The 19,254-nt window shown below is 36.9% G+C and overlaps 1 protein-coding gene across 1 annotated transcript in view; it reads right to left on the bottom strand.

Annotated features, from left to right (window-relative positions):
* LOC148949544 (3-hydroxyanthranilate 3,4-dioxygenase-like) overlaps positions 1–19,254 on the bottom strand; it is an 88,348-nt gene that overhangs the window by 37,353 nt on the left and 31,741 nt on the right. The window contains exons 3-4 of the mRNA XM_089093580.1: positions 13,676–13,782; positions 3,259–3,374 (exon numbers count right to left, since the gene is read on the bottom strand). Of these exons, the coding sequence (XP_088949706.1) occupies positions 3,259–3,374; positions 13,676–13,782 (223 nt within the window). The remainder of the gene's footprint in view (positions 1–3,258; positions 3,375–13,675; positions 13,783–19,254) is intronic.

Raw genomic sequence — 19,254 nt, 5'->3', positions numbered from 1 at the left:
CAGTTGCTGGAAGCGCTTCGAATCCTACGAGAAGAGGCTGCAAAAGTGGGACTGCAGATAAACTGGACTAAAACGAAAATTATGGCCATTGACCCATCCTCTCCTGCTGCCAATCCTTCAGTTAGCCTGGATAGCACCACTAGCATCGAAGTTGTCCAAAGGTTCACCTACCTGGGCTCCATAATTTCTTCAGATGGCTCGCTTCTTTCTGAACTACAAGCGAGAATATCCAAAGCGTCTTCTGCCATGGGCAGACTGAACCGTCACCTCTGGCGAAAACCAAACATCAGTCACACAACGAAGCTGCGGATTTTCAACGCCCTCGTCGGCTCTGTGATGCTCTATGGAGCTGAGACGTGGCAAGCTTCAGCCGCAACCCTCAAGGCAATTGATGTCTTTCAGTCGAAGAGCCTGAGGAGGATCGAAGGTCTACGATGGTTCGACTTTGTCAGCAATGAGAAGCTTCTGCAGCTCACCAAGCAGTCTCGGTTTTCGACCCAAGCAGCCGAGCGAACACTACGATGGTTCGGACACCTACTTCGAATGCCTCCACACATACCTGCGAAAACGATCCATGACTTCGACCCTGTCAAAGCCGGTTGGAAGCGACCCCGCGGCCGGCCGAAGAAATGATGGTCTGACAGCCTCTCCAAGTTTCTGACGATGGTAAATATCAGGTTGAGCGATGTGCAAACGCTTGCCATGGACCGAAGTGGATGGAGGAGGCAGACGTCACTCTCTACGCCGAGCAGCGCCCGGCAGGAGACATAAGTCAAAGTAAGTCAAGTAAGTCAAACTAAAATTGGACGACCCTTTCCTAGTAACGGTGAAAGGGTTATTTTAAGGTTTGGTTTTTATATTTTTATCAGTTTTATTCTGCACTGAGGACGGTCAAGCGGAGGTCTTGACCAAAATATTTGCATAATTTTTCAATTTTTTCACTGGCTGTTAATTGTCCTCGTTTTCTTCCTTTCTTCGCAATTTTTTGTTTTGAAGCTGTGTACCAGCTAGTCAACCAGTATCCATTTGATCACGACATTTACAACTTTGAAGAGATTGTAGACCCAAAAGTCGCATTAGATGGTGAATTCCATCGTTGCGGCTTTTTTGCGAAAAGTTCAGGCACCCCTCTTGGGATTTTGGGCTGGTTGAAAAAGATTGGCGAGTGTTGATGCTGCTTAGTCCAGACGACAGTTTTCTCAGTGGCGGAAACCCCATTGATATTTGGAACTGAATGAGGTCCTTCAATACGCCAAGCGGGGTGATAAAGTTGACCAACGTTCCTCATGTAATTGAGTTTATTTTTGGACTTCCCTGCAAAAATGTTGTTTTGGAAAGACTTTTCAGCATTCTGAAAACAGTAAAAAAATTAAAAGAGGAATGGGCTGAGATGTATGAGAGTATGAAATGAAGCGTAAAGGCCCCTCTACCTTCACCGAGATTTTAAAGAAAAAAATGAAGTCCGTGAAATCCGATGCGACTCCGTCCGAATGCGCCGCTTTTTTAGGCATTGGGAAAGACAATGGGGATGGCGACAAGAGTGATGACTTGGGGTATTGATCTCAGTACTTGGTGTTTTCTCATAAATCTTATTATTTGGTAATTCTCATTAAATTTTTCTGAATACAGCTCAAAGTGCGTCTACATGCGGCATTTCCTGGAAAACTGAGAGGCATGTAGCTGTCTACACTAGTTAAAATCGAATAATATAAAAGATCAAAATGCAGGCGCTGTCCTTAAATCAAGCTTTAACTTATCATTTTTGCTACTATTCTCTGCTTCAAATTAACAAAACAATATAAAAAAAAGTAAAAAAAAAAAATTATTGCGTGAAAAAGCGACCGGTTGTATATCATTCATGCCAATCATTCGTACCAATGTAAATAAAAACGAGAGTATTGCAAAATTAGTAAGAGAGAAGGAAAAGATAATGGCAAAGACAAACAAATAAATAAAACATATTCACATGGTCCAGAATCTGAGATCTGGACCTGGAATCTATAATTCAAAACCGAACTTAACTAGTCGACAAATACAAAGTATTGTTTTAAACATCGAAAAGACATATTTTGTTACACGTAAAAGGTCTTAAGTTGCAATATACGTCGTCTTGAACAAATACTATTCGTAGTCAGCCTAATAAGGATTTATTTGTAACGTGGAAAAAAGTAAAAACATGGAGAAATTCTCAGGGAGTTTGACATTGAAAAAATGAATTTTTAAAGATATCCCATCAGCCTTTTAGGGATTGAACAAATCTGAAGTGGAAACTTTCGTAATATAGCGTAAGAATCAATTCTGTTAACATTCCTTTTCAAATAGTAAGCACAATAGTAAACTTACTTCCGGATTGTGTCCTACTTTATTCTACTTTTTTTTGCACTTACATACTTTATTTCCACATTAGTGAAATGGGAGCACTGATATCCTTTCTTTTCAGTTCACTTTATTTATATTACCTTAATTTCTCTTCAGCAAGACAAGGTGGATAAATCATCCTGTAGAAATTTTCACTGGGGATACTCGGTCTTGGACAGCTGCAGTTGCATCTTCAGATCTTATTCCTTCCTTACTTACAAACTGAGGTAGGCTATCGAACCAAATCGTTCTTGGACGGCTACGAGGTCGTTTCTATTTGATGATAAATGATTTGAAATCATAGATGATGAGACAGGGATTTCTCTGGTATTCGGAGGTGATGGCTGTACCATCTCAGCGTATGCAATGCTACTTGCAGGGAAAATGAAATCTGCATTGAGCGGGCCAGAAGGCTTGGGTTGCTGACACTGTCGTACAACTGAAGTCCCTCTATCTTTCATATTCTTTTGGATTGAGTTACTTCCCGCTTTCTCAGAACTTGGGTGGTTGTGGGTCAAGTTTCTGGGCCGTATAGTAGGGATGAGCATATAGATTCATTAAATATCCGCAAATTTGTGAGGTGGTAAACAGTAGGGTTGCGTCCGATTTTTTTCGAATCTCTCTTGGATGGAAGATGCCTTATAGATCCGTGCATTGGCTTAATTCTCGACTGATTAGTTGACTGCCCACATGTGAGAATTACATTGACAAAACATTGGTTATATTAATTTCTGCATCCTAACACTTCCGCTTTTTCTTCTGTAAGTCCTTTGTACTGAAGATATAATTACAGATGACATCATTCTTTAAGTTCTCGAGTGTTTTAGGGATAATGGCAGTGATCAATGGTCATAAATTTTTACAGAAGCTAAATTAAACAAAATTTTATGGTTGTTTTACCTGTTTTAAATGCATCAGATGAGTAGAAGTCATCTTGTATTGGTTTAAATTGTTGTGGGTCAGTGAAATTGAACCATCTTTCGTACAAAACAGCACTGTTATTTCTAGTGTAGTACCTGCCAAAGAGAAAAATAGAGATTATTGACCTATATTTCCAAGTTAAAAAGGTGCTTTTATTCCATTGGATTATTTTTGTGACTTATTTCCTTAAGCCAATCCCAGTAGTCATTAAGCGTATGTCAGAAAGAGAATATCCTGACCTTTCCCTTGTCAATTTCACTGTTGTTGGTATGTCATATTTTGATCAAGTAAAAACACTGCAGAACATGTTTAGTTCTGAGTATGAAATTTTAAGCCCTTAAGAACAGCGATGAGTTTTTCAATCAAAACCTTTTTCTTTCAAGTAGACTCTCTTTTTCTCTGTGTACCTACATTTAAGAAAGAGGGTTACGAGGGACAAACTGAGCTACAGCTATGGTAGGCAAATATGTAGGAATTTGTTTGGGGAGAATCATATTTATAGGAGAGCATAACTTCAAAGGCTAAGCGAATTTAGTGGAGCATGCATGTCAAACTGAAAACATATAGAAATTCGGGGAGGAGACAGAGACCAAAAGCACCCACCCACTTACTTACCTGAACTCCGATGAACATAATACTGACAGAATACTAAGTATAAGTCTTGCCAATTCGCATTCAATGCATATGAAGCTTTCAACCACAGCCCTGGACGTGTTCCACAGTGTTGGAGAAACCCACCTTGCTGTTTCCAAACAGTGTTGCAATGTCTTTCTTAGGGATATTCTGAATAAAATCCATGGTATAACTGCAGATATAACTTGCCAAGTGCATTTTTAATGGATTTTTCTTTATATGTGGTGAGAGGGGACGGGGATGCCAATTTTACTCCAGTACAAAACGGGCAAAATATTTTCCATTTAGGTTCTCTTTCAGATTTTATGTTTGGGAGATAAGTTGTAGAACGATGTGAAGAACAAAAATGAAATGAGCAACTTCAAGTAAAATTAAAATCCGTCCATCGTAAAGAGTGGCAAATTTAGACACAGTGGTGTCTTCAGTTATTGACTTTAAGAAGCCAGAAATTGTTTTTCCCTAGGCTATTTTCCGCTTCGATTCGGGATACTCCGACAATAAAAGCTGAAGTGCGAAAAAGCTTATTTCTTGGTTACGCTGGTAGCTAAAACTTAGTAAAGAGCCAACCCTGACCCATAGTTGCCAAAATGTTTTAGAACCCGCTTTGACCCAAATTGTCTTTTGAGAAAGATTGCCATTTGCAGGTGATTCAGGAATGGTAACTATTATTTCGATTAGTCTTGATAGTGCTAAGTTAAAAAAATAGAAACAGGTTTACTCAACTGAAAGTAAGGACCAACATTAATACTGGAAATGAACAGAAATGATTCCATATGCAAAGGGGGCTGTCCTTTCTTCAATGCTCGCTCTTTACGCTAAAGTCTTAGAAGTTCTTTAAAAATACATCCCAGTCAAATTTAACAATCTTTGTGTTTGAGCAGTCGTTCTTGAAGAATTGTCATAAAGAGACAAACTTTAACGTAAAAAACAAGGGTTGAAGAAGGGCGAGTCCCCCTCATATACGTTATAATTTCTGTTTGTATCAAGTTGTAATTTTGCTCCTTACTTTCAGTTGAAAAAGCTTTTTTTTATATAATTTCTGTTTGTTTTTCAAATCCTACCAGGAAATCTTCTACCCTCTCCCTTCCCCGTGTAAGGTTTCCCTGGAAAATTCCCCCAGAAACTTCCCTCCCGATGAAAGTTCTCCCCGTGGAAAATTCTTATATTTCCCAGTAACAAATACTATGCGTGAACAAGAGGCAAAGTGCGTAACTTACAGTCCTTTAACCAGGGACAATAGGGTGTCATGTTATCCCCAAAGGTATAGCCATTGGACCTTTCAACTATGCTGAATCAAATAGTTATCTCACGATTTTGATCGAATGTCTTTGTGGAAAAAAAGCGTTTTGAGAGCAGGCTAGTTGCCCTCTAGCCTTTCCGTCACTTAAAAAGGACACTAGGACTTTTGATTTCCGATCAAATAAGTCCTCTGCTCATCTTATTGGATCACTTATTCAATACGATCACCCCTAGAAAAAACAAACAAAAAAACACATATCTGTTATCTTTCTTCTGCCAAAATATGCAAAATTCCACAATTTTGTATATAGGAGCATGAAACCTCTATAGTAGCCGAGTAGGGCTCTCTAATGTTCAGAATCTGATGGTGTGGCTGGTGTGATAGTGTGACGTTGTGATGGTGAAACTGGGTAGTAAATTTTCCTTATAATTATAAATTTTGAAAAACTAGCGCTTTACTGAAAACTAAGCTTGCTTATTTTTCTCATATTAGTACTACTGTTGAACTGAATTTCCCTGTATATCCGTTTTATTTATATAAAGAATATCTACCGCAATCTGAAAATTCTAGTATGTTTCTGGCCCCTGTTACTTTCGGTGAGTTCCAGAAGGTAATTATGAATTTAAAGAGTGGTAATTCCCTAGGTCTAGATGGGCTCTCCACAAATATTCTGAAAGAACATGCTTGTGTAATCCATGTCCCCTTGCTTCACATTTTAAATGCATCTATATCATCAGGGATCTTAACAAAAGTATAGAAATCTACACAAGCTATTCCAATTCATAAGAAAGGTGATAAGACAGATATAGGCAACTATCGCCCGATAGCTATTCTTTCCCCAAAATCTAAGGTTCTAGAATTTTTCTTTTTAAAGAATTATTTCGTTTTTGATAAAAGAAGTTTTTTTACTAAAAATCTGTTTGGATTCAGGTCGGGTCATTCTACTGAACAAGCTATTGCTGCGCTAATTTTAGAGATTAATGATTCACTAAATGATGATAATCATGTGTCTGCTCTATTCTATGATTTAAAAAAGGCATTTGATAAGCTAAAACATGAATTGTTTCTGGAAAAAATTAATAACACAAGTATTAAAGGTAAAGGCCTAGATATAATAAAATCTTACTTGCATGGTCGAAAAATTCAGATAGAAGTAAATGAGCACCCGTCAAACCATATTGTTATTGATGATACTGGAGTCCCCCAGGGATCAGTATTGGGGCCATTACTATTTTTGATTTATACAAATAACCTTCCGAGGTGTTTACCCCAAGATAGTAGCTTAGAAGTAATTTTTGCAGATGATACGGCGGTGACAGTAAAAGCTAAAACCCCATCCTTGTTGGTTGAGAAAATAGTGACAGCAATGAAATCTGTGAATAAATTTTTTGCATGTAACTACCTAGCTCCGAACTTTTCTAAAACTGAATCATGATTTTTGGACGGTCACAACGGGCAGTAAATAAAATTACCAAAGAAGAGTTAATTGTAAACCAAAGTAGGATAAAAAGAGTAAATTCAATTTGTTACCTTGGCATTATTCTCGATGAGCTTGTATCTTTCCGTAAGCATTCCGATTATTTGAGATTGAAAGTTGCCCATAACTTAGGTTGTCTTCATAGATTTAAACATGTGTTTCATTTTTGCATCCCTAAAATTTTATACCATTCTCTAATTGAATCATATCTTAATTATTGCCCTGTAATCTATCTCAACACATTTATGGTCCATCTGCAACCTCTTCGGATAATTCAAAATAAGGCAATTAGAATTCTGGGTACTTTTGTTCATCACCCAGTGAGGCTTCAAAATCTCTCGGAAACCCAGACTTTATATGTTTTTCTCAATACACTTGATCTCAAACAACTGAAAGACCTGCATAGCAGCAATGTGGTATTAAGATATCGAATCTTCAACAAATTATTTCCATGGTTTGGGTATAATTGAGACTCCCACTTCTCCTGCCCACCACGTCCACTCAAAGAAGTATCCTTCCCCGACTTAAATCAGAAAGAGCTAGATTCTCAATCAGATACCAGATTCCTCGCATTGTAAATAAACTTAATTTAGTAGAAATGTTCCCAAGTTTTTCTTAAAAAACTTGGGAACATTTGGCCGATTGTCCGATTTTCTTTGAAAAAACATATTTCAAAAATTGTTCTTTGTTTGGATTGATGAATAATAGATATTTGAATGAATTTTGTTGTGGTGTTCTCGCGCTGGGGTGGCCTCCTATGTTATCTCCTACCTTGTATACTTTTTTATTGATATCCTTTATTTGTTATTTAGGCATTTTCTCATCTCTGTTTATGGCCGACACATCGAGCCCTGCTCCCCGTCCACCATTTTAGAAAATTATTTATCATGTATTTTGTCAATAAAAGATCTTGTCTTCTCTTCAGTCTTTTTTAAATTAAGATTGTCTAGTAAAATTTATTGATTTCATGGCTGGTTAAAGACTATTGAGAGCTTTATAAATTAGTCTTTTATTTTTTGCAGGCTACTTTAAGATTTTTCTGATTCTAATCCTGTTTTCCTGCGTCAGTTTTGTGTTCTCAGTAAAGCGCTAGATTTTCAGAATTCTGCAAATTCAGGAAAACATAACGACATAGTTTACTTGAAACAGTTTTTCAGAAACATGTTGCATAAACTGCAAGGCAATAAATTTTGTTCGTTTTAAGTTTTAACTTCACTCTTTACTTTCATCAAAAAAACTTTGTTTTTCAAAATTAAATCCAATTTAAAGATTCAAAACCATATTTGAAGGAAATTATCGTGTCTGTTTTTTTTTTCAAAGTATATCTAAAATTAATCAATACCAGGAAACTATTTCCGCATTTGAAGTCACCTACTTTTGTTCTTAGAAAATCTTTTACATTCTTCTTACTTAGTATTTGAAATGTGCAATAAGAGGTTACTGTAAAAATCAGCTTTTATTCAAAGACAGCGAGTAGAAAAGTTAATGACAAAATTGCTTTCTTTTTAAACTTTTTTTGCATGCTGACCAATGGTCTGCGTTGCACAGGCACCAGCCTACCCATATAGAGCTGGGTGGATTATGGCTGAGCTTACAGAATCACAACATTGACTCCCGATCGAAACCGAATAACCAGTGACACCAGGACTCGAACCCCAGTTCTCAGAATTTCGAGTCCAGTGCGCTAACCATTCAAAAAGGATGGCTCAACGTGAAAATTAGATATTCACAATTTTTTTACACTTTTATTTTTTACAACAAACATAAACTTTTTAATTGCTGCACAAAAATTTTACAATTTTTTACTTGCTGCAGTAAATATTTTTTATTTTATTTTACCAACGATTACTGATTATTTTGTTGTCTAAAAATTGTCTAAAGATAGTTTTAGGAACTCGCTTGACTGATCGTTTGTCAAAAATAGACTATACAAAAAGCGTGGCTAGATCCCACCTTCAAAGATTAAAATGAAAGAAAGGTTAAGATGGTATGGCCACGTTTTATGCATTTTGCATGAAAGATCCCACCCCATCAGAATGCGATGGTAAGAAGCCATAATAAAAGACTTAAAGGATATTGACAGTTTATTGGGTGTGAGGTGAAAAGTGAAGCTTTGAAAAAATTGAGGCAGAGGAGACAAGTGCACAGCTGAGTTGGCCATCGGCAGCTTGGTGCTGCTGCAAGTTGATAGCAGTAGTTCTAATGGTACTACTGACTTTTCTCTTTTTTTTTTTTTTTTTTTTGGGTGTAGGATACTCCTTACATGTTCCCATAGAAGAAAAGGCGTGTTAAAAATATTAATTATTGGGAAAAAATTTGTGGAACATGCTAAAAAATTTTCCTTACTAACTACTAGTAGTGGTGACAGCCTTCTCATGGTGCCCTTGAGAGGAGTAGGCTCAAAGAGGAGCCTTTTTATTAATCGTTCAGTCACTGGCAGGAGAGTCACTTGGAGAGGACGGAAAGAGCCCCCTCTAAATTTTTGCTCACTCCATAGATTTAGAAAAACAACTTCCTTATTTTGGTATTTTCATTGAAAAAGAAAAAAAAACCGCCCAGGTTTTGAAAAATAAATTTTGTCCTCTGCACATTTTGTGAATTTACTCCCCTGTCTACATGCCATCTTGTCCAGTGTCTAACCATGAGGTAGGGTTTGTTTCCGATAATTCTGCCGAGGTTGTATGCTTTGAAGCCAGTAACGGCTGTCAAAATCCTGATTGGAGGGGGGGGAGGGGTTCAATTTCCCTAGATATATGAAGTGTCGACTCTGGTGCGAGAAAAGATTTATTGGGGAGCAATCCGAGGTAGCAGAGAAAAGTTCTCTTGCTAATACCGGTTCTGAAGAGCAGGTGCTATTTGCCGCTGACGGCTCTCCTCTGTTTTAACCGGCAACTATTGCCTGCCCATGTCGGCCTGAAGGTGATGGGAGGGATTGTCGGAATGGGAGAAAATGGTGGAAGCACTGACAATTCTGAGAAAGACTGTTCTATAAAGTAAAAAAGGAGATAGAGAAGTACTTTATTAAGACGTGACGCCCGAAGGTGTTCCCAACAGCCCACTGGCTATTGATATTACATATTTTTTTTTGTGTTTTTTGGCGGACGGGGTTTTGAGGCAATAGGAGGCTGAAAAAACACGTGCAAGACACGTCACTCTTTTCTATGTCTATGCTTACGCTAAGACGATTGTGGAATTCAAAACTTATTAATGGTCCCTCTTCTATCATATATTTTGCTTGAATTTCCTCTAAGTAGTGTTTTTGTAAGTCACATTAGTTTCTCATAACAAGAATGATGTAACAACAGTTTTGCGCGACTCCTAGACAGTTCTGTTCTCAATTTTGGGACTGTCAGTAATCTTTCAAGCTACGTAGTAGCCACAACTCGAATAATTTGTTCTACCATTTCAACTGTTAACATCAACAAAGACGGTCACGTAATCCTAGGGAATGTCTAACCATCGTATATGGCTATATAGCCTATAATATCTTATACATGACAAGTACCTTTTTTGCCTAATTTGTATTAAATACAAAACCACCGGTGCCATTAAAAAAAAAAATTAAACTCAGCATCGGCATGCACCGGCTGCCAAGTGTATTCAATTTTCTCCTAATTTCTTACATTGTGTGTGTGCTTTTTTTTAAATCTCTGTCATACAGCAAGAACCGAAAAAACAACATCATAGTCACGGTTACACCAAAATATGTAGGTGGGCTTGTGAACATGTGGATCGTATAAAAGAGGTTCGTCCAATGCTCATTTTAAATGTAATTTCACACTGGCATTAACCCACAGTAAAAAAAAAAAAAAAAAAAAAAAATGTAGCAATAGCTGGTCAAAGAACTAATTGTCAACTCACATTTTACTGACAAACCGAACTAACATCAGAGCAGTAAGTATTATAGCCTAAGCACTGAAATAAGAAAATCCATCTCAAGAGAACCATTGGTGCCTCCCAGAATTTTGGATGTAGTTTGGAATTGTGTTGAACTGTTATTTTAGCGAGATCATTGAAATTAAAAAAGAAATTATTGGTAAAATTTTAGACAAGCTACTTTTTGCTTTCATGGAAAGGCGTTAGGTTAGGAAATGAAACATTCAATATTGAATCCAGGGCCAAAAACATACTCTGGGATGGTATTGTCAAGCTTCTATGTTAAACCTCTTCTGAATTCTAGGTCTTAGAAATTTGCCTACTTGATAGGTCAACATTTGACATTGGAATTTTACCCAAAGAACATTTTACCTTAATTTTCTGTTTTCTGTTTCTTTTTCTGTGGTTTTAGTCTTGAATATGTTTTTTTTTTCTGATTTTAGGAAATGTATTTGCACATCTTTAAAACCTTATAAATTAGGACTGAGTAAAGTTGTGAAGCTGAAAACAATTTTCTTGTACTTCATTTAAGCAGAAGATCTATTTGGTAAGGTTTGACTTTTATAACACAAAGATTTTTAAAGGTCATCAAAGTTCAGTACCCTCTAAAGGGAGAAGAAGGGAAAATAAGTACTTCAAAATACCTTCCCGAGACATACTTTAGTCCGTAGATCCATCCCTGAAAGTTTCATTTTCCTAACCTAACCCGTTTCCAAGATAACGGAAAGTAGCTTGTCTAGAATTTTACCAAGTTATTCATAAGGTGATTAGCATAAATAGATATGAAGGAGAATACAGATTAAATTTTTATCCTAACAGTTTAACTGGAAAACAAGCTAGAGCCTCATATATATTTAACAATGAGGAAGATAAGAATGTTTTTGACATTCAACTTAAAAAAATCTTAAACTTAGGCAAAAATGAAAAAAAATGGGAATTGAAATCCTGATTTAAGAAATCAACATTCTTTTGCCGGATTAGCAAATGAAAAAACTTATTCAATTTTCCAAACCTAATAGAATTTAAGACTTTTCACCAGTTCCAATTTGAATTAATTTAACCTATGTTATGCGTAAAATTGCTGAATAAAAGTATTGTTGCATTTTGTTAGATCTCATATCAGAAGTTACCATAATGACAAACACAATATTAAACCGCACTTTTTCCTCACTGATATTGTGTTTGGGTTATGATGTCAGATTTGTTTAAAAACGACATTTGTAGTTTATCAGATACGAGTTCCTTTCCCTTTTTTTTCTTTTTTTTTGCATACCTGTTGTGTTTTTTTCTAACCTTCTTGTATTATCTTCTAGTGTATATTGACTGCTTAATATATTGTTTTCCCATTCTAGTTTTTTCCCCAAGATAAAGGTTTCTGGATACGAAGCTGAACTATTTTGACATTTATTATTATATGTATAAGACAATATCGGCGTTTAATCCGTAGTGAAAAGTTGTATTTCTTTTTCATTTTTTTTTATTTTGTTTTCCTTTCAAAAATAAATGGAAAGGCAGTGTGGCCAGAGTTTTGTTGCATTCGACCGTCTTCGACCTTGGAAAAAAAACAGTATGTTCTTTCTGTTTTGCTCTGATAGTCTTCTTATAGTTGACGCTGCGCTAGGGTATAAATTTAGCTTAATATCTTTATTCTCTTGAACGATATTTGCTTTTTGACCCGTTCAAATGGCTCAACACTCTCGTCTGGACCTCCTTTCAGGAAGGCTTCCAAATTTTGGGTGACAAGTGTGCTTCAAAGATCACACCGATCCTCTTTATCTTACCGATCTACTTATTTATAATCGGTGGTGAAATCTGAAAGCTACCTTTGGCTATAGCAGCCGACTGGTCGCTTGCAAAAGCATGAGCATTCAGCTGAACAGATTCAGAGTCTAGTTCTGCCTAAAGATAGATGACAGACCATCTATCAACAAGTGAAATGAATAATTTTTATAAAATTCTGAAACAGTTATGCCAGCTTTCCCGCTCAAAGAGACTGTCTGTCTTAACTTTACTATAATTAGCCATGGCTCTCAAGTTTTTCATCACTTCAATCAAGTTGATTTTCATAGACTAATAGACATTAGTCTATCAGTTCAGTGAGTCATTTGAAGGTAATGGGAGACCCTAAAAAATGATTGAGGGATTTATGACTGATCTTGTCCACAGAACTTGCAAGTCTATAAGGAATTATTTATTTTTTGTAAATGGTTCGTACAGTTTATATGTTCGATTTTTGGTATCGATATTCAGCCTCGTTATAATATCGTTACATAAGAAATGTACACAAAAATGCAAGAAGTATCGCCACAAGTGATTTTATTATAAATATGATGCTGAATGCTTATAAAATTCTGAGAATGTTTCTAAAATTCTGATCCTTAGGCCTAATTGAAAATGACAGTGAACCTCGAAGTAAGTCCAGTAACACTAAAAGATGTCCAATTCTAATAGTTCTGACACCGGAAATCAAAGAGTAACGTTAAGGGTTTTTAGGAATTATCAAGTGGCACCCCCATCTCCCACCTGGTGTAAATCTTGGAGTGCCATTCATTCCACCACGTATAGCAAATTTATGCGGGATCACACCTCTTTGTATCACGCGACGCACACTTTGCGCTACTTATAGCAAACTTCTACCGCGCTTGGTACATGCCAACAGGTGTAAAAGTTTTGTAAAAGTGAAACATCCTTCAGGAATTATAAAAGAAGCAGTTGTTTTTCAATTTGAAAAGGATAAACTGCATTAATAGCACTACTAGCCTTTTGTTTTGTTTTAAATATTTGCGAAAAGGAGAATTTGCGGAAAGGCCCATTGATGCGGTGACTTAGTACTTGCTTAGCTTGACGCATTATAATTGCCTTTGAAGTTCAAGGTAGGCGCTAGGTGGCAGGGTTATTGCAGTATTCAGGTTTAAATTTCCTACGTATTGGTGTTGATCTCTTAATCCACTCCTTAAAAAACAACCCCCTAGCCATACAACTCTCCGCGCGCATGCTATTAAAATATTATTACGCATCTAGTAGATATAATATTGTGCGGCTAATGTTGGGGAAAGCTTGGCGGCTAGCAGTCACGTGAAGGAGATTTCAGTGGTGGTTTGATGCTTTCGAAAATTACAACACTCTATTTGTCTTGGATCTACAAGAATGAAGGTACATCCAAAAATTACCTGATACAGTCCATTTCCTCTCCGACTCGACTTCTTTCAGCGCGAAGACCGATTGAATTTGAATATCGTTTTGGAGACATGGGGACTCTTGCCGGCAAAAGAAACACCTGAAACAAAATTAACAACAATAAACAGTTTTGTGATTCAATTTTGGTGAATTTTTATCCCTGAGCAACTAAGTTTGCGGCTCATTCGTCCCTAAATCGTCGTGTGATGAAAAATAGCAACATCACCAATATTTGCGGGAACAATGGACTTGCTAATGGAGTCGCTCAGATGATTTTTTGGGGCCGGTACCCTGAATTGCGCATTTCAGGCCCAAATTTTCAAGTTTTTCTGAGCACAGATAGAATGGGAAAATGACGAGAGAGAAAACTCAAGCTCAGCTCAACTAGCCTATGTTCTGCATACCAAGCCATTCTGATTAGTTTATAGACAATAAATCAGAGGCGACGCTGTAGCGTTGCCTATAGTAAAGGCCATACGGCTCCAATGTTTTATTATTTATTTATTATTATTTTTTTCCCAGAGGCAATTCATATGGAAGGGGTCGTCGTAGAAACTTCAAAGGGGGCTCATTCGATTGAAAATCGAGAGTTCTAGTGCCCTTTTTAATAGTCGAAAATGATTGGAGGGAATTTAGCCCCGCTCCACGCCCATCATTCCCCCAAACACATTCTAATCAAAATTTTGAGATAACCATTTTGTTCACCATACTTTATTTGAAGATAGAAAATTTATTTTGACATGAACAAACCTCCGAAAGTCTCATGGCAAGGGTTTTATGGTATGACTTGGGGGCTTGTGAGGTTTTTTACTGATAATTTTCTCGTAGAAACTTCAAAAAGGGCCCAGTTGACTAAGTAATAGCTGTACTCGGATCAGTGTTCATCACCGAAGAGATTGGAGGACCACTAGCCCCCTCCCCACGCCCATCATTTTTCCAAATATCCAATCAAAATTTTGAGATAGCCATTTTGTTCAGCGTAGTTGATTTCCAGACAGAAAATATGTTTTTAAGGAGGACACTCCCCCACAACCCTCAAGGCAAGGGCGTTAAGTTATGCCCCTGGGGTATATAAGGTTTTTATAGAAGGCGGTGTCGTAGAATGTTCAAGACATGATCATTCAATTGGAAATTCAAAGGAATAGTGCCTTTTTTAATAGTAGAAAGTGATTGGAGGGCAACTAGCCCCTCCCATGCCCATCATTCCCCCAAACACATCCAATCAAAATTTTGAAAAATTAGTCGAAAGTGATTTGAGGGCAACTAACCCCCCTCTCACGCCCACATTTTCCCCAAAAACATCCAATCAAAATTTTGAGACAGCCATTTTATTAAACGTAGCTTTTAAGTTCTGGAAATTAGGCCTTTGAGGATGACAACTCCCCAACCGCCCTCAGGGCAAGGGTTGTAAGTTATGCCCTGTGGGCATATAAGGTTTTGTATAGACAACATTGTCGTATAAACTTCAGAGATGGCTCATTTGATTGGAAATTGAAAGTTCTATTTCACTTTTTAAGCGTCAAAAGATATTGGAGGGTAACCAGCTCCCCCCCCCCCTAAACCCTATTTTCCCAAATGCATCCAATAAAAATTTTAAGATAGTTATTTTGTTAAAAATAGTTCAAAGATCATATAACAAAAATTCCGGTGTTGACACCAGGGCCCGGAGGCATGCGTTATAAGGTATGCTCTGGGGGCTTATATGGTTCTTATGGAAGGGATGCTCTTATCAACTTCAAAGAGGGATCATTTTATTGGAAATTGAAAGTTTCAGTTCACTTTTTAAGAGTCAAAAGAGATTGGAGGGCAGCAAGCCTCCCCCTCCCTCCACCCCCTTTTTTCCTCGAACCCATCCGATAAGAAATTTGAGATAAATTTTTTAAAAATAGTTTATAGACCATATAACGAAAACTCAGGGTTCAACATTGCCCCCCAGGGCCCGAGGGCAGGAGTTGTAAGTTATTCCCTTGGGGAATATATGGTTCTTATTGAAGGGATGCTCGTAAAAAATTCAGAGATGGCTCACTTGACTGGAAATTGAAAGGTCTAGTTGAGTTTTCCGAGTCAAAAGATATTGGAGGGCAACTATCCCCCCACACCCCTTTTCCCCAAATGCATCCAATAAAATTTTGAAATAGGCATTAAGTTAAAATTTCTCAAAAGTCAGATAAGAAAAACTCTGGTGTCGACACAACCCCCCAGGCCCCGGGACAGGCGTTGAAATTTATGCCCTTGGGCATATATGGTTCTTATGGAAGAGATGCTCGTATAAACTTCAGAGAGGGCTCATTTGATTGGATATTGAAAATTCGAGCTCACTTTTTAATAGTCGAAATAGATCTGAGCGCAGACATCCCCCAACCCATCTGATGAAAATTTTGAGATAGAAATTTTGTTAAAAATAGTTCAAGATCGGGTAAAAATCCAGTGTCAATAGAACCCCCCAGGGCACAGGGGAGGGTGTTCTAAGTTATGCCCTAAGGGCAAGTATGGTTCTTATGAATGAGATGCTCGTATAAACTTCGTACAGGGCTTATTTCATTGGACATTGAAAGTTCTTGTTCATTTTTCAAGTCAAGAGAGTTAAACTTCCCCCCCCCACGCTCTCTTTTCCCCAAACCCGTCCGCTATAAATTTTGAGATAGCCAGTGTTTTGAAAACTATTCGAAAATTAGATAACAAAACGTCCCCCCCCCAGAGCCCAGGGGATAGGTGTTGTAAGTGTTGTCCTGTGGGCGTATATGGTTCTTATGAAAGGGATGCTTGTATAAAATTCAGAGGGGGCTGATTTGGTTGGAAATTGAAAATTATAGTTCAATTTTTAAGAGTCAAAAGATATCCGAGGGCAACTAGCCCCCCCCACACACACACCCTTTTCCCCCAAGCCCATCCGATAAAATTTTTATAATACCCATTTCATTAAAAATAGTTCAAAGGTCAGATAAGATAAATGCGGAACCCGCCAGGTCCCGGAGGCAGGCGTTATGAGTAATTCTCTAGGGGCATATATAGTTCTTATGGAAGGGATGCTCGTATAAACTTCGGAGAGCACTCATTTGATTGGAAATTGAAAGTTCTTGTTCACATTTTAAGAGACAAAAGAGATCGGAGGGTAACTAGCCCCCCCCCCCGCCTCTGCGCCCTAAATACATCAGATAAAAATTTTGAGATAGACATTTTGTTAAAAATAGTTCAAAGTTCTGTTAACAAAAAACTCCGGGGTCGGTACAGCCACCCAAGGGCCCCGGGGTAGGCGTTGTAAGTTATGCCCTGGGGGCATATATGGTTGTTATGGAAGGGAAACTCGTATAAACTTCCTAGAGGGCTCATTTGATTGGGAATCGAAAGTTGTACTTCGCTCTTTAGGATTCAAAAGTGATGAGAGGGTCGCTAGCCTCCCCACACACTCCATTTATTTTTTTCCCAGAGGCACTTCATATAGAAGGGGTCGTCGTATAAACTTCAAAGAGGGCTCATTCAATTGGAAATCAAGAATCCTAGTGCCCTTTCTAAGAGTCAAAAGTGATCAGAGGGCAACTGGCCTCCCCAATTTTAGGTAGCCCTTTTGTTAAAAATAGTTCAAAGATCATATAACAAAAACTCCTTTATGTATGGTCATTTCATTAAAAATAGTTCAAAGGTCAGATAAGAAAACTCCTGTGTCAACACATCCCCCCTCCCCCCCCCCGGGGCCGGGGCAGGCGTTGTAAGGATTGCTCTGGGGGCATATATGGTTCTTATGGAAGGTATGCTCGTATGGAGAGGGTTCATTTGAATGGAAATTAGAATTTGTAGTTCATTTTCTCAGAGAGAAAAAAGATCAGAGGGCAACTAGCCCTTCCCACCCTCCATTCCTTTGGGTTTATCGGATGGACAAACCCATCCGATAAAAATTTGTAGTGACCATTTGGTTAATATCAGTGCAACCATCTGATATTAAAACCACATGGTCTACGCATTCTTCACGGGCCTAGGGACAGGCGTTGTAAGTTATACTCTAGGAATTTAGGTAGTTCCTCTTGAAAGTATAATCGTATAAACTTCAGAGTGGGCTCATTTGATTGAGAATAGAAAGTTCTAGTTCACTTTTAAAGAGTCAAAAGAGACCGAAGTTTAATATAGTCTCCCCACGCCCTTTTTTCCTAAACACATCTGATAAAAATTTTGAGATAACAATTTTGTTAAAAATAGTTCAAACATCAGATAATAAAAAGTCCGAGGTTTGACAAAACCCCATTTTTTCACTTTGATATTGCTACTTTGATATCAGTTTTGATACTTTGATGAATATTTGATTTTTTTTTTAAGTTTGATTTTGAAATAAGGAATTTTTAAAAACTTGAAATTTTTTGCAATAAAAAGACGAACAAAAACTAATTAAAAAAAACTTTCCGAAAAATAAGTTTTTCAAAGAAAATTAAAGGCCATTTCAAATGTAAGCTCAGCAGATACAAATACCTTTAAAATTAAAACTCAAAACGACCAGAAATTACTATTAAAGAATAAATGAAACCCAAAATGAACAGAAATTAAATAAACAATCATAGCGAAAACATACAACAAGTAATAATATAAATGAATAAATAGATCTTAAAACGAATAATGCTTAGATTGAATATGACAATCAAGCTTAAAACAAAAAAAAATCCTATTTAAGTATAAATGACACTTAAAACGAACAGAAATTATATAAACAATCAATGCAAACAAAAATACAATAGATATTAATGTACCTTAATAAATAAATCTTAAAACGAGTGAAATTTAAATTGAATATGCAAATCAAGCTTAAAACGAACAAAAATCACCACAAACAAGAGTTTGGGTATGACCTCCTTCCCTCACTGTAAAAGTCTAAAACCTACTGCGTCATTTGCGCTTTACTGAAAACCATATGCGTGTTGAACAGTCTTGGAAAGTATAAACAACATCAAATTGAATATTTGATGTATAATGATATTAATTGTTGAAAGATCCATCAGTCCAAGAATTTATTTAACTGTAGTTGTATTTTGATTTTCAATGCTGTAAGAACTGAAAAAGAAAATATTTGTAATATAATCCGTTTTCAGTTAAGTACCAATGACGCAATAGGTTTTTGGTTTTTATTTAAAGTTAGGAAAGGAGGCAGTATTCAAACACCTGTTTGTAAGGAAACTATAATCGTCTTTAACAACTTTAAAAAGAGCTAATAAATTAAACTGAATGATTGATGTATAATGATATTAATTGTTGAAAGCTCATCAGTTCAAAATGCTACTATAATTTTAATGTTAAAAATCAATATTAAGTACAAAAGAAAATATTTGTCATAAAATTGGTTTTCAGTAAAGCGCCTATGACGCAGTAGGTTTTAGTGGGAGAAGGAGGTCATACCCAAACTCTTGTTTGTGGTGATTTTTGTTCGTTTCAAGCTTGATTTGCATATTCAATTTAAATTTCACTCGTTTTAAGATTTATTTATTAATTTACATTAATATCTGTCGTAGGTTTGTTTGCATTGATTGTTTATTTAATTTCTGTTCGTTTAAAGTTTCATTTATGCTTTAATAGCAAAAAATTTTTTTTTTTC

The sequence above is a fragment of the Artemia sp. Qi Xiang Cuo genome, chromosome 8, assembly GCF_049724085.1.
Source record: "Artemia sp. Qi Xiang Cuo chromosome 8, ASM4972408v1, whole genome shotgun sequence".
Taxonomy (NCBI): Eukaryota; Metazoa; Arthropoda; class Branchiopoda; order Anostraca; family Artemiidae; genus Artemia; species Artemia sp. Qi Xiang Cuo.
The sequence above is the reverse complement of the archived record's forward strand: the minus strand, read 5'-3'. Positions and strand labels throughout refer to the sequence as shown.